Source organism: Microcebus murinus, chromosome 6, assembly GCF_040939455.1.
Source record: "Microcebus murinus isolate Inina chromosome 6, M.murinus_Inina_mat1.0, whole genome shotgun sequence".
NCBI lineage: Eukaryota > Metazoa > Chordata > Mammalia > Primates > Cheirogaleidae > Microcebus > Microcebus murinus.
The window spans coordinates 33,880,712-33,894,359 of record NC_134109.1 but is presented as its reverse complement, the minus strand read 5'-3'; the positions used below and the strand labels follow the sequence as shown (position 1 = coordinate 33,894,359).

The 13,648-nt window shown below is 30.8% G+C and overlaps 1 protein-coding gene across 15 annotated transcripts in view; it reads left to right on the top strand.

Annotated features, from left to right (window-relative positions):
- The window catches only part of GPHN (gephyrin), a 540,115-nt gene that overhangs the window by 356,341 nt on the left and 170,126 nt on the right, over positions 1–13,648 (top strand). For 5 of the 15 annotated variants that reach the window (XM_020285732.2, XM_076003938.1, XM_076003935.1 and 2 more), the window contains one exon: positions 5,236–5,292. The exons of 4 other annotated variants lie outside the window; for them this stretch is intronic. In XM_020285732.2, the coding sequence (XP_020141321.1) occupies positions 5,236–5,292 (57 nt within the window). Of the gene's footprint in view, positions 1–4,127; positions 4,164–5,235; positions 5,293–7,399; positions 7,472–13,648 lie in introns of all 15 variants that reach the window. 6 more of the 15 variants (XM_076003936.1, XM_076003933.1, XM_076003934.1 and 3 more) reach the window with 3 other exon arrangements.

Sequence of the window (13,648 nt, the reverse complement as noted above, 5' to 3'; positions counted from 1 at the left end):
ATTAAAAAGTGGGCAAAAGACATGAACAGACACTTTTCAAAAGAAGATGGACAAATGGCCAATAAACACATGAAAAAATGTTCAATGTCACTAATCATCATGGAAATGCCAATTAAAACCACAATGAGATATCACCTTACTCCCATCAAAATGGCCTTTATTAAAAAGTACATAAATAATAGATGCCAGTATGGATACAGAGAGAAAGGAATAATTATACACTGTGTAAGTGTTTGTGGGACTACAAATGAGTACAACCTCTATGGAAAATAGTATGGAGATCCCTCAAAGAACTAAAAGTCAACCTACCATTTGATCCAGCAATCCCACTACTGGGCATTTTCCCAAAGGAAAAGAAGTCATTTTATTAAAAAGACACCTGCACCTGAGTGTTTATTGCAACACAATTCACAATTGGAAAAATGTTGAATCAACCCAAGTGCCCATCAATTCATAAGTGGATTAATAAGAGTTGGTATATGTATACCATGGAGTACTACTCAGCCATTAAAAAGATGAATCAATGCCTTTTGCAGCAATTTGGTTGGAACTGGAGACCATCATCCTAAATGAAGTATCTAAAGAATGGAAAAACAAACACCACATGTACTCACTACTAAATTGGAAATGAGTAATGAGCACACATGTGCATAAAGGGAAGTAAAACTCAACAGAAATCAACCAGGGGGGATACCTAATGGGTACAATGAACAATATCTGGGTGATGGGTACTCTTATAACCATGACTCAAGCATTATAAAAGTGATTCATGTAACCAAAATTATTTATACCCCATGATATTTCTAAATAAAAAAGAATATATGTTATACTATTTAAAAATTATATATTTTAATGTACCTAAAAGGTCTTATTCCATAAAAGATGGGCTTCATAATTTCTTTTTAAACAGAGAAGAAATTTGGAGGAAAAAAAGAAAATGGACTGAATTATTCTCTGACTAGTGGGCAGGAAATATTTAGAAGTCAAATATTATATAGATTGTATTACCTTGTAGTCAAAGCTATTATAGAATTTAAATATCAAAATTATAAATGAATAATAAAATAGATAATTTTAAATGTTAATAGGTCATGAGAGATTAAAAACTTGTAAAAGTGGATTTCCCAAGGATAAAGCTATGGAGGGGGCATAGGAGGATCTGTAACTTCCTCCCAAGATTCTAATTTTTAATTTCTCATCTCTTCAGTACTGTTCACAACTCTCCTTGATCTTTTTTATCTTTTTGTTGGTTTATTTTTATAATCATATTACAGTTCCTCCAGAAACACATTAGTAATTATTCTTCCTTGACACACTTGTGTAATATCACTTCTCTTACTTTCCTTTCTTCCTTCCTTCCTTTTATACTTTGTCTTAATATATCACAAATGAAACAGAATTGTTTTATAGTGAGGCACCAGTTTTATTGAAAGGGCTGAATAATATTAATATAATATGAATAGTATAGTGAAGTCAAATATTAACTAGATCCTACAAAGTATTTCTTTATTTGTAGGAGTTTGTTTAAATTTTGAACTCTTAAGCAAAACTTTTTAAAAAATCTCTTCCAAATCATAGTTACCAGAAACAATCTAGAGATGCACCAATACTGAGTGATATTGGTTAGAAGAAAACTATTTCTAAGAAAATGTTTTATTTCATGTCATTGATACCATAATTACTAATTTTAAAAAAGCCATAGCATAATATAATAGGGTTAAAAAATGTCTATCTGAGAGTAGTTCTGAAAGTAAATTAGTTCTAAAACTAACATAGTCTAGCCCTCAGGACCAACAAACTGGAATATTTATTTAATCTGTATAATCTTAATCTAAATCAATATAAAATATGGGAAGAAAAGTAAAGGTACATTAGTCATTCTGTAGGTAAGAGTCTAAATTTAATAAAAAGGCTGAGAGTCAGAATTTAATATCAGCTGTGCTTTTGTAAAATTTTTATTGATGTGTCTAGTTCTCTTAACAGTAAAACAAACACACAAAATATACACCGTTTTCTAAAAAAATTTTACCAAACGTCTTGTAACTAAAGAGAAGTGTGAATGCATACATCCAATGATGTGGAAGCCTACCATATAAAGTTGGCTTTCTGCTCCAAAATATGTTTGTTTTAATAAAAATGTAACATTTATGATTCTTATTGGCAAGAGAGACAGTGAGATCAGTTTTGGAAAATTGGGCTAATTCAAAGGGAATCAACAACACATATTACTTTAGCATCCAAGCAATTTCTTTTGTTGCATGCTATTTCTAGAATACAAAATCTTAAAAAAAAAAAAAAAAAGGTAAATACCAATGCAGAGTCATTTCACTGCTTTACAGGCCAGCCACATCCTAGTAATTAATCCCTGAGGATAGTTTCCCCAGTAATTAATCTCTGCCTAAAGAAATTCCCAGAATATTGCAAAAGAGGTGATACAGCGTAATAGTTTCAGACCATTTCCAATGGATATTTTTAAAATATATTCTAGCTGAGAGACTGAATAGGAGATTGAAATGTTTTTGATCGTATGGTTAGTATCTTCTATGATATCAGTGAAATACTTGTAAAAAGAAGATAGATGATTAGTGAAGACTTTTGCTACTAAATTTTAATTTTCAATATATATAAGTAAATTAATAATCTCAGCTGAATCACAATCCTTTACATTCAGTTCTCAAACTTCATTTATATTGCCATGATCCTATGTATAATATAAACATTTACAATCTAACCTGCCTTAGTTACTGATAGAGAATATTCTACCTCATAGAAAAGTATGTATAAAAGTAGCTAATGATGTAAGTCTCTTATAACTTTCATTGAAGAATAAATTAACTCATCTAAATGTTAATCTCTCGTGATTTATATAAAATTCTTATAAAGAAATAATCAGACATTTGGATTAGCTGTGAATTTCTTTTATCTATACTACTCCATTGTAATTAATGATTAACGGGTTACAAATAAATTAGAACATTACATTTTAAAATCTATTGCTTTCACTTTTCTATTTCTCAAATTTTAGTTTATGTAGACATCTTTTTCAAACTCCTTCTGAAATTTTTCAGCATTAGGAATAATTATTATCTGTTTCAGGAACCACAAAAAATAATCATGTGAAACTTGAATTACAATCTTTTCTGGCTTTGAAAACCACATTGGTTTTCTAAAGTTTTCCTTTTATTATAGTTTCAAAGGCAGATTTGTGTACAGGATATTGATAGCAAGCATGGATAAGCTGTCTGCTCCAAAAGTCTCTATTTGAATCAGTCTTCTATTTTTTACATTGAGGATTTAGTAGTGAGTATCTTTTTTCTTCTTATAAGTCACTCTTTAAATTTCTGTACTTGCACTTGCATTTGGAACTGAATGGTAGAGGAAAAATTTTCTCCATATATAATAACATAAAATTTCTTCCATAGATAGATAAATAGACATTTACATATACATATACATCCTCTTATAAGCATCAATTTTTTTCTAGCCTGTTTATTCCCAGGCCTATGAAGAAACTACAATTTTAAACTAGAAATCGGGAACTCTGGGTTTTATTCCTACATTTGTCATTAACTTCGTGTGTACCCTTAAAGAAGATACCTCATGTTGCTGGACTTAATGCAATTTTATTCTAGAAATCAAAGACAATGTAGAAAATGTTCACTTGTTACTGAACATCTTCTGTACATCTTTACAGTTTCTGAAAGTTTGCAGAAATCAGCAAGAGGCATCAGACTCATTTTTTATAGGAAACTACCAATTCTATCTTTATAATCCAGATATTGTGAGTCTCTATTTAATATGGAAAACAGCTTTTAATATAAAGATGTTCTCTGAGATCAAAGAATATAGCACAAGAGAATGAGCAGATATTATGAACTCTTTCTCCATGTGAAGGCCCTCTCTTACCGTTTTGAAGGTCTAATTAGTATCCATTGTTTCTAAATTTGACAATTCTGTTCTACTAAAAGCAATAATTGGTGATTATCTTTGGCCATAATATTTAGTTAATGCTGAAGAATTAGTAAAAACAATTTATATCAAGTAAAGTCAAAAGTTGATGCAATTTTTATGTGCCAAAATGCTTTTTTTCAAAATGAAAATTCAATTTTCTCCATGTTATTCCTCAGAAATCTCCATATGCCATCAGAGATGTCCTAAAAGGGGTAAGACAATCTATATCCTGCTTCTAGGAAATAAAATTCTGTAGCATGTTCAGGTTTCTTATTTTTTCCTTAGAACTTTAACACTGGGAGCTTTATGTTACACTGCTCCTTCTACTGTCTCCTAATACAACAAGGAGAATCACATGTAACTTGACCTACACTAGCCTGAATTAAGACTATCATTCTGCAAGTGCAGAAATCCATAGTGTAAACCCACTTGGTCTGAAGCTCCTCCTCCCATATCCCTTTTTGATTTTGGATCATCTTCCTCTTTAAACAAAACATTAGTTCTATTAGAGTTGTATTTAAAAAAAAAAAAAAACTTCATCTAATAAAACACTTTGTATTGAGAATTTTTCTTTGCTCATTAATATAATGATGTGAAACAACTTTTCAGAATAGCAGTTTTACTTTTCATTTCCTCTATCTTACACAAGAGGAAAATTCAGCTGAAATGATAAAAAGCCTTGAGGTAGTGAATATATCTAACATTGGTCTGGCATTAAAATTTTCTAGTTGGGCAGCACAATTGTTTAACTGGGAATCTCAGTGACAGATGAACAACCTCAACGCTTGGGTCAGCAAGCAGAGGAGCTTCACTCTGTCACCTAGCAAGAATGATGCTTGTCAGGACTGATCTTTCCACTTAGAGAACATTCATTTTTCTAGTCATATTATTGATGGTTTTTGATATTACAGTGGAATAGACACTAAAACATTGAAAGAAAAAAAAGTACATAGGTATATTTGTAATTCTTTGTTTTTTGTAAGCCAAATGCAAATGTAACACTACTCCAGATACTGCTTCACCAGAAGTTCCCAAGATAACCAAAAGTAAGTGCCAATTTCCTCATCTCAGGAATAGTGACATAACAAAGACTGAATTCTAGTAACCAGCTTATTTGCAGAGCGTGTCATACAGCCTCTGGTTAGTTAACTCCTTGGCCTCTTAAGAGTTACCTCTAAGAGTCAATTGATGTTTTTGCATGTATTACTTAGTATTGTGTAGAAAAATTTTTAAGTTCACTTTTTCTTTATTCTGTCTTTTTTTACCCATCTTCCCTCATTGTAGCAAATTAGACGGCCGGATGAAAGCAAAGGAGTTGCTAGTAGAGTTGGATCCCTCAAAGTAAATATGTTTCTAACATTTTTTGGCAAGATTTTGTCTATAGCCTACACTTCTTCCTTTTTGGAGGGTGGAGGGAGGAAGGGGGCTTTTTCCATTTTTCACCATCCCATTTTTTTTATTTTAATATTTTTATTGGCTGTTGGGTCATATTATTTTTTTTGTTTCAGCTACACATAGAGCAACCAGCTGAAGGCAAGCTGCCAAATAACTAGCTTTGAATGGCACCACAAACAAGAGAAAGGGCAACTGCCTCATTACAGGTGCCTATAATTTGGGGTTCTAGAGTAAACCGTTCCTCTGATTGATGTCACTGACTGTGTGTTCCTATTACACAGAGAACTAATATTTATTTTCAGAATATTATCTCCCCTTTTAACTTTTTTGTAAAAAAAAATTTAAATGTTATTTTAGTGTCATTACCATTTGTAGTTCATTCCAGGAAAAAATTATTATGAGTTAATAACATGTATTCAATTTATTTATTCTTAAGAATTAGAAAGAAAGGAATTTTCTACCATGCTAATATAATAGGCTGATAGTGTTTAAGTACTCTTAATCCCCTTCGTTTCATTTTTTAAAAATATACAATAATTGATACAACAATCAACAGAAATAGATATATATCTAAAATGTTTACCCATTGTGTAAATGATTAATATACAGTTTAAAGATTTCTGATTTGATGGTCTTGTTTGCTAGTTGCTAAATATCCATGTGTTCAATATATCTTGAGTACTCAGTACTCTAACTTTTAATCACAATGAAAATTAAACAAGTTATCACCCTTTGGAAACACAGATATAGTCATTGATCACTTTTAATGCTGCCACCATAAATGCAAGTTAGAAAATTTGCTGAATTCTACAAATATACAGAAGAATACCCCTACAAAATTAGATACTTCCTTATATCTCAATGCCATTTGTCCTTATAGCAATAGTCACTATTAAATTAGTCAAAATGCCAGATAATTCAGTGTATTGGGATGTCCCAAAATTCAATAACTACCTTGAGGCCTAACATTGAGTAATTTCAAAATATAAACACCTCCAGTTTATTTCCATGTAACAATTTATGAAACACTAATTTCTGCACTCTTTCTTCTCCTTGCCTCTTCTGCCTCTTAGTTTTATTTTGTTGTTGTTATTTATTTATTTATTTGTGTGTGTGCACACACATGAGTGCACATGGATGAAGATGTGTTTGTATGTTTGTGATCTTTATTCCAGAAAAGCCATCCTCTCTGTTCTCTAATACTGCTTTATAGGGGGTAGCTACTTAATTAAAATGTTATTTCACTAAGGATAATTGTAGGGGATGGGAAGTGTTGATTGTATGCCTATTTGAAAAACTAGGCATCTTAAAATTATTCACTCAGAAAAATGTGAGTTTTTGACTTTAAGGGAAGATGAATCCATTATTGTTTATACTGTGTGTTATGACTCAGATTCAAGTGAGAAGGTACAATGCAGCATGACTTCTTGAAAATTACTGGTAGTAAAATAAAGATGAAAATGGCATCCATAACTGCAGCACCATCTGCTGTAAACTGGATTGTATGTGAGTGTGTGTGTGTGCAATTATCTTTAAGTTCAGCTTTTAGATGTACAGAACTTCAATTTAAAAAATGTTTATTGTTGTGAAGTATATATATAGTATGGTTATGTATATACACATATATGTTGAAGAACAAAAGGTGCACTTTACAGTTCAATCAGTTTATGTTACTATGGATGCAGTCTTAAATCAAAAAGTATGTCTGGGAAAGAAAGGCAAATGTGATAATCTTTCAATATCTTTACTCCATATTTCTACCAAATAGATAATGTCAAAGTGAATCTCTAGGGGATTATAAGGAGAGTTATAGTATTTATTTTCTCTAATGCTTTGGGAAGAAAAAGTACTATAGTTAAACAAAATAAAATGTTGGCTTGATGGTCACAGGTTTGTTGAGCATGCATTCTTACGTTATACAAAGATCTTTGATGTTTTGAAATGTTTGCCAAAGGCAGTGAGAAATGTATAATGCTATGATCTTATTTTTAAAAGGAAAACTGAAAAGAGAACAAGTTGTTTTTTCAATTCATTTTCTGATGTTTACATGTAGCTCCATCGAAAGCTGGAGGAGCTCAGAGATCACCTAGAAGGCAATGTGAAAGGATACTCTCTCAGAGTAAATGTACGATTTCATTCGGTGATTTTTTTTTTTTTTCACTAAACTTCTGCTGACTGGTAATTCCAAAACTGATTGGTTTGTCCTCTCATCTCCATCTTTTTTACTTTCTGTCTCTTTCCCCCTCTTTATTTCTTTTCTAGCTGTGGCTTCATGCTCACATTTATGAAATAAAGATTAACTTGGCAGGGTAGGGGACCCTCCAGTCATGCTGACTAACATTGCAGTTGATTTAGTAATATTTTATTTCCAATGCAAAATAAAATCTTTCTTTTCAATATAGTATTTCTTATACAATTGTATAATTTCCTGAGTATCTTTTCATGAGAGTTCACTTGGAGCTTTTCCATTGGTTGTGTTTTCTGCCCCTTGTTAGATGTGTCAGCAGGATTATAAATTATGAGCTGGATCCAAGGAGTAGAACCTTGATGATTCAATTTCCATTTTCAAGGAAAATAGAGTATCATTATAGGTAATCTGGCAAGTAGACACATTTGTTCTGAGTTAATAGACTTCTCTTAACTCAGACTCTTTTAGAATAATGATGTCATTTTTTTTGTTTAAAAATAATAAAATTAGCAGTAAGCATCTTTACCAGGAACACCTTCATGTAACATCACAAATTCTTGAGCTAAAGACTAAATACCTAAGACAGCTATTAAAGGAGACCACCGTATAGCCTCGTAATACTATACACACATCATAGAGGCTATACTAACAATAATATTTTTTGTGACAGATAGTTCAGACTTTTAGAATGCTTAGTACTTCTCCTGAATTTATCTTTTCAGAAAAAATCTCTAAAATGGTGTATGGTATAAATATGGCAGAAGAGAAACTAAATTACTATACTACGTCATTTATGGCTTAACCCCGACATCCCATTCCTGGGACTCTGGAAAAAGTTCCTATAAATTCTACTTTGTGATTTACTTCTCCCAAAATAATTGCCATGTATTTAATTCATGTAACTATAATAGTTTTGCTATAAAAAGTAGAATAAAAATTAGGGATATGGTAATTCTCTGGTTTCTCAGCTTGTTTTTAATTATATACCATGCATAATCATGTATATCTCTATATTAAATTTCTGATTATTAAAGTTCACAGTGGTTTTTATTAATATCAGTCATTAAATTCTGATGGCTAAACAGAAAAGGAAATTAATACGTGTCTCATTTTTCTGCTTCTATTTTTTAGCCAGTCCTTTTTTCCACATTTATTCTTAGAGAATTTGGAAAATCATCCATAATCACCTCCCAGAATCTATTCCACTTTTTTATGAAAAAAGGATTAGTATGAATTCAGTGCTTAAATCAGTCTTTAAATGTACCTGAATATTATTTTAGAAAGCCATAAAAAGATTATAATATATGTATTTTAGTGTCATGCTCTTTCCTAACTAATCATGAGAAGTGATACTTTTTTCAATCAAACTGAAAGTTGAAACTTGCTAAGGTTTTTATTGTAATGAGTTAGTGTGAGATTAAGAATTAAAAATTTGATGCTTTAAAAATTGTGTTATCTAATGCCACTCTTTAATTTTTCTTTTTCAACACCTGTACTGCTATATAACATCTAATCTCAACATCTTCATATTTTATTTCACTCAGAAACACTTTGTTCTGATTACCTTGTTTCTAAAAAGAATAAAAATGTGGTGCATCATTCTAAGGATCCCATTAACTATCAGATATAAAAAAACAAACAATAGAACTATCAAAAGTCAAATAGTACCTCCTGTAGAAAGTTCAGCTAAGAAAACATGCAAATCAAATACTTAGCTGAATTTGCAGTTTTTCTCCTTGTCCTTTAATTCCTACTACCCAAGTACACCTTGAAATATGCCTTGTATGTTAAAAATTGTTGCTTAAAAGCAAAATCAAATTATTCTCCAGAACCACAGACTATATTAAGCAGATTTTATTTCCAAAATGAAGTAATGATGGTTTTGTTTTCTGAAAATTTATTATAGGTATACACACACAAGAATAAGTATATGAGTTTCTTTTAATTTATTGAAATACTGCTAAATATTTCAATAAAATGAAAGATTCAGATTTATATTGTCAAATATTTTATTTAATAGTTGGAGAAGGTGAGACGTCATTCAGAAATGTGGGATATGGGTTTAATTAATATGCTTCAATTGGTATGTTGTAGACAATATACTATTTTTTAGAAAGGAAAGAGCCTTTTATCCTTATTTAGGATAAGCAACGGTATAAAGTAGAATATTCTAAGATGTAGTTTTTGGAATAATATTAAATTTTATTTATTTCTAATATGAAAACATATTCTTTATTCAGCATTGACTCTTCTATACCAAAAAACAGGATGTATTTGATTCTTGATTTCTTAGTTAAAAATGCATTATCTTTTCTGTACATCATATAAACCTAAGTGGGCTTTTAATAATTTTAATAATAATGAATTGTACCTAATCATTATTGTACCTAATCTTGTACCTAATCAGGGTTTTCCTAATTTAATGACTTGAAATATTATTACAGATCTTTAGATTGATGAATTTGGGGGAATAGTGACTGAAGAATGTAACCTCATAGAAAAAAGAAATTAATTTTCCATTTACTTAAATGCAGAAATCTAGTAGGAATAATATTAAACGTAATGCACAAGATTAAAGACCAGTGCAATGTTGAGAATTAAAAAACATAGGATAATATAAACTATTACTTTGTTTAGATGATCAAGGTAAATTTACAAAGAAGTTGATGAGTTGAAGAGCAGTGAGGCCAAGGACAACCTTAATATTAAAATATTCAGAAAAAAAGTAGATAAATGCTCATGAAATAAAGACTGGTAGAAAAAAGAAAAGGGAGTAAAAATACTCATAAGCCACAATTTTGTATCTTTAAGTTTTCAGTCTATATAATATGATAGTAAATTTCTATTTAGCTCCAAATATATACAGATAGGTTTTGGCTAACCAAATATATTAATTTTTTAAAGGTGTTGGCAAACAAAAGGGAATATGGCTTATAAAGACAGATTATTGACATATAATTGAAACTAAGACAAAAGGCAATAAAATAGAAGGCATATGATAATTACCTAAAATACTTGCTATGTTAACACAAATAAAGGGGGATGGTATTTGAAGTGAAAAAGTTAGTCAAGGGAGAAGTTACCACCTAAAATAAGATTATATTTTTAATAAATGTTAAGAAAATATCTAAATCAAGTCAGAAAGTAATGACTTTTGAACAGTGATTTTTAAATGTTTAACAATTTCCTGAATGCTAAAATGGGGCTACTATGAAATACTGATAATATAAATAATAAATTCGATGCTTGTGATGTCATAGATCTTTTAAGGTCAGTATTTTCATTCCAGCCTTAGTTCTGAACTACTTTCTTATATTTTTGATGGGTAGATAACTATTATCTTTGGGGAGTTTTATATTTTTATATTCATTGAGTTAATGTTATAATTCAGAGGTTGGCAAACTATAGCATATGAGCCAAATCTTGTTCTTTTATAGTCCCACAAACTAAGAATATTTTGCATTTTTAAATGGTGGACAAATATCAAAAGAAGAACATTTCATGGCATGTGAAAACTATGAAATTCAAGTTTCAATGTTAAAAAATAAAGTTTTATTGAAACATAGACATGCTCATTCATTTGCATGTAATCTACAGTTGTTTTCATGCTATAGCAGAGTTAAATAGTTGAACCAAAGATTATATGGCCTGCAAAGCCTCAAATATTTACTTTCTGACCTTTTAAACAGAAAAAGTTTGCCAAGCCCTGCTATAACTGGTTAGCATATCAAGGTAACATTGACATAGAATTTGTTATAATAGAGTCTGTGAAATTTCCTTCATTTTAGAGCTTGAGAGAAGAAAAGCTGCTCGTTTTTCTGAGAATGGTTTCAGATTATTCTACATGGAAGCACATTTTTAGAAGAATCAATCCCCTGAGATATTCTAACATTATATTTTTATTTGCTTTTTTTTAACATTGTTTTCTCTAGCTACTCTTTCTTCATATACCACCTCCCTCACTCTCCTTCCCTCACGCGCGCGCGCGCTCGCTCGCGCGCTCTCTCTCTCTCTCTCTCTCTCTCTCTCTCTCTCTCTCACTCTCACACACACACACACACACACACACACACACACACAGGTAAATCCACCATAAAATTACCATTAAGCCTTCAAATATGGAACTCTTATACAGATAGCGTATAGATTATACATTCCTCTTCTATTTGGGGGAAACTTATGGGGATTTAGAGTATAAAGATAAATCCTCTTCTTGCTCTCTCAAACTCTAAAAACCTATGTTTTTAGAGTATTTTTGCTGTGCATGTTGCATTTTTCTTTTTATTACTTCATTACATCTTAATAAAGATATATCTCCTAAAGACCATGATCGACTTTTAATTTCTACTAAATTTCTTGTTTGACCTCACCTAAAATCGTGTACCTTCTATAGGAAATGTTGTACTACTAGAAAATACTCCCTGAGGTATTCAAGTAGTATATCATTTCTTAATATACAGCTTTTAAAAATCTAAATGGTGTCTGCATTGAATCAGCCAACTTGGAGTGGGGAAGAACAGCTTCCCCACTGTTCTGGGATGGAGTAAACATTTAGTAGCCCTTAGATGAATAAACATCAGTTTGTTTATAAACTCTTACCTTCTTTAGGCAAATTTCAATGTCTCTTGCTTCTTGTATGTAGAGCATTGTTTGAGCCTCCTAAGTCTTCCTTGTTTGGCATTTTTATATTTACTTATATTAATAATATGCATTTATTTTCTGTTTCATTTATAATAATTATGTAACATCTTGAGTATCTTGGTAGATAATGTCTCATAAATATGACCATACTGCAATAATGATGAAGATGAGAGTAAATCAATTTTAGGATTATTTCTTTTGATAAACAATCTAGTTTTGCTCCTTTTCACTTTATTAGAATTTCCTTCATGTGAAAATTTAATTAATTCAATTCTGAGGTTTCAGTGCTACTAAAAATAAGAAAAATCTATCTTATCCTATGATTTAAATCAAAAAAATACTTATAAAATCACTTGCAGTGGCTTAGGACATAATTTAAAATGGAAGTGAAGACTCTCAAACTGTTTTGAAAAATAGTTTTTCAGTTTTGTAGTATAGTTATAGAAACAGAACAAACATGCACAGCAAGATTTTCTTAGAACTAACATTTTGCAAAAGAAATTCAGATTCACATATGTTGGAAAAATGTTTACTTAATATGTCTAGAACTATTTTAGAAAGCACCTCAAAGCTATAAGTGACAATGATACGTTTTAGTACAAATCTTTGTGATAGTAAGCTTTAAAACTTCTCAATATTATTTCATCAGTTCAATTTTGTAAGGATAGAAGGAAAAGTTTTTATATTCATTCATTCAATGAACACTTATTGAGCACCTACCACATTTACCTGTGCTAGGTGCTAGAAATACAGTTGGAGAGCAAATCTGATAATAACTGTGTTTCTGATTCCTCCACTGTCACCTTCTCCAATACCTTCATTTCTCCACCCTATTTGTATTTTGGAACTTCATTCAGCATATGTAACCAGAGAATGTGTACTTAACAATTTCAGTTCACATGGATTGTGACAACCTAATAAAAGAAAAGGACACGGAATTGAACATGGCAGTGTAACAACCTAGAAAGTAAAAACAGGCCAGAAAATGATCAATTCAAAGTCATAAAAGTTAAACATGGTTTTTAGTATAAGATAACTGTTTTTAAAAAACCAATGATAAAATAGCTGTTAAAATCACTTAAACAGTCTGATAGAAGATAAGTCTGGAGAACACTTTTATGTTTAAGTTTTTATATCTTTTGTATCTTTTATGGTGTTGCTATTTTCAAATATATGTGGAGAGAGAAAAGAAAGAGAAAAAGAGGTTCAGTAATATTGAAAATGGAATAGTAGGGCAGGAAATTAGAATACTGGAGCTGGCTTTGGTACCTTCTTTAGAGAATAATATAAAAATGTATAGTAGAGTTATCCTATAAACAACTTCGCATATAGTTTACTAGTGTTAAGCCAGTGAAGATCCATGTGGTACTGTAGAAGAAATTGTCCAGTGTTCAACTTTCTCCCTTAAATGAACATCTTCTCAGCAAGGTCATACCAGATTCTGATTAGAGGGAATCATCTCTGTCATGGATT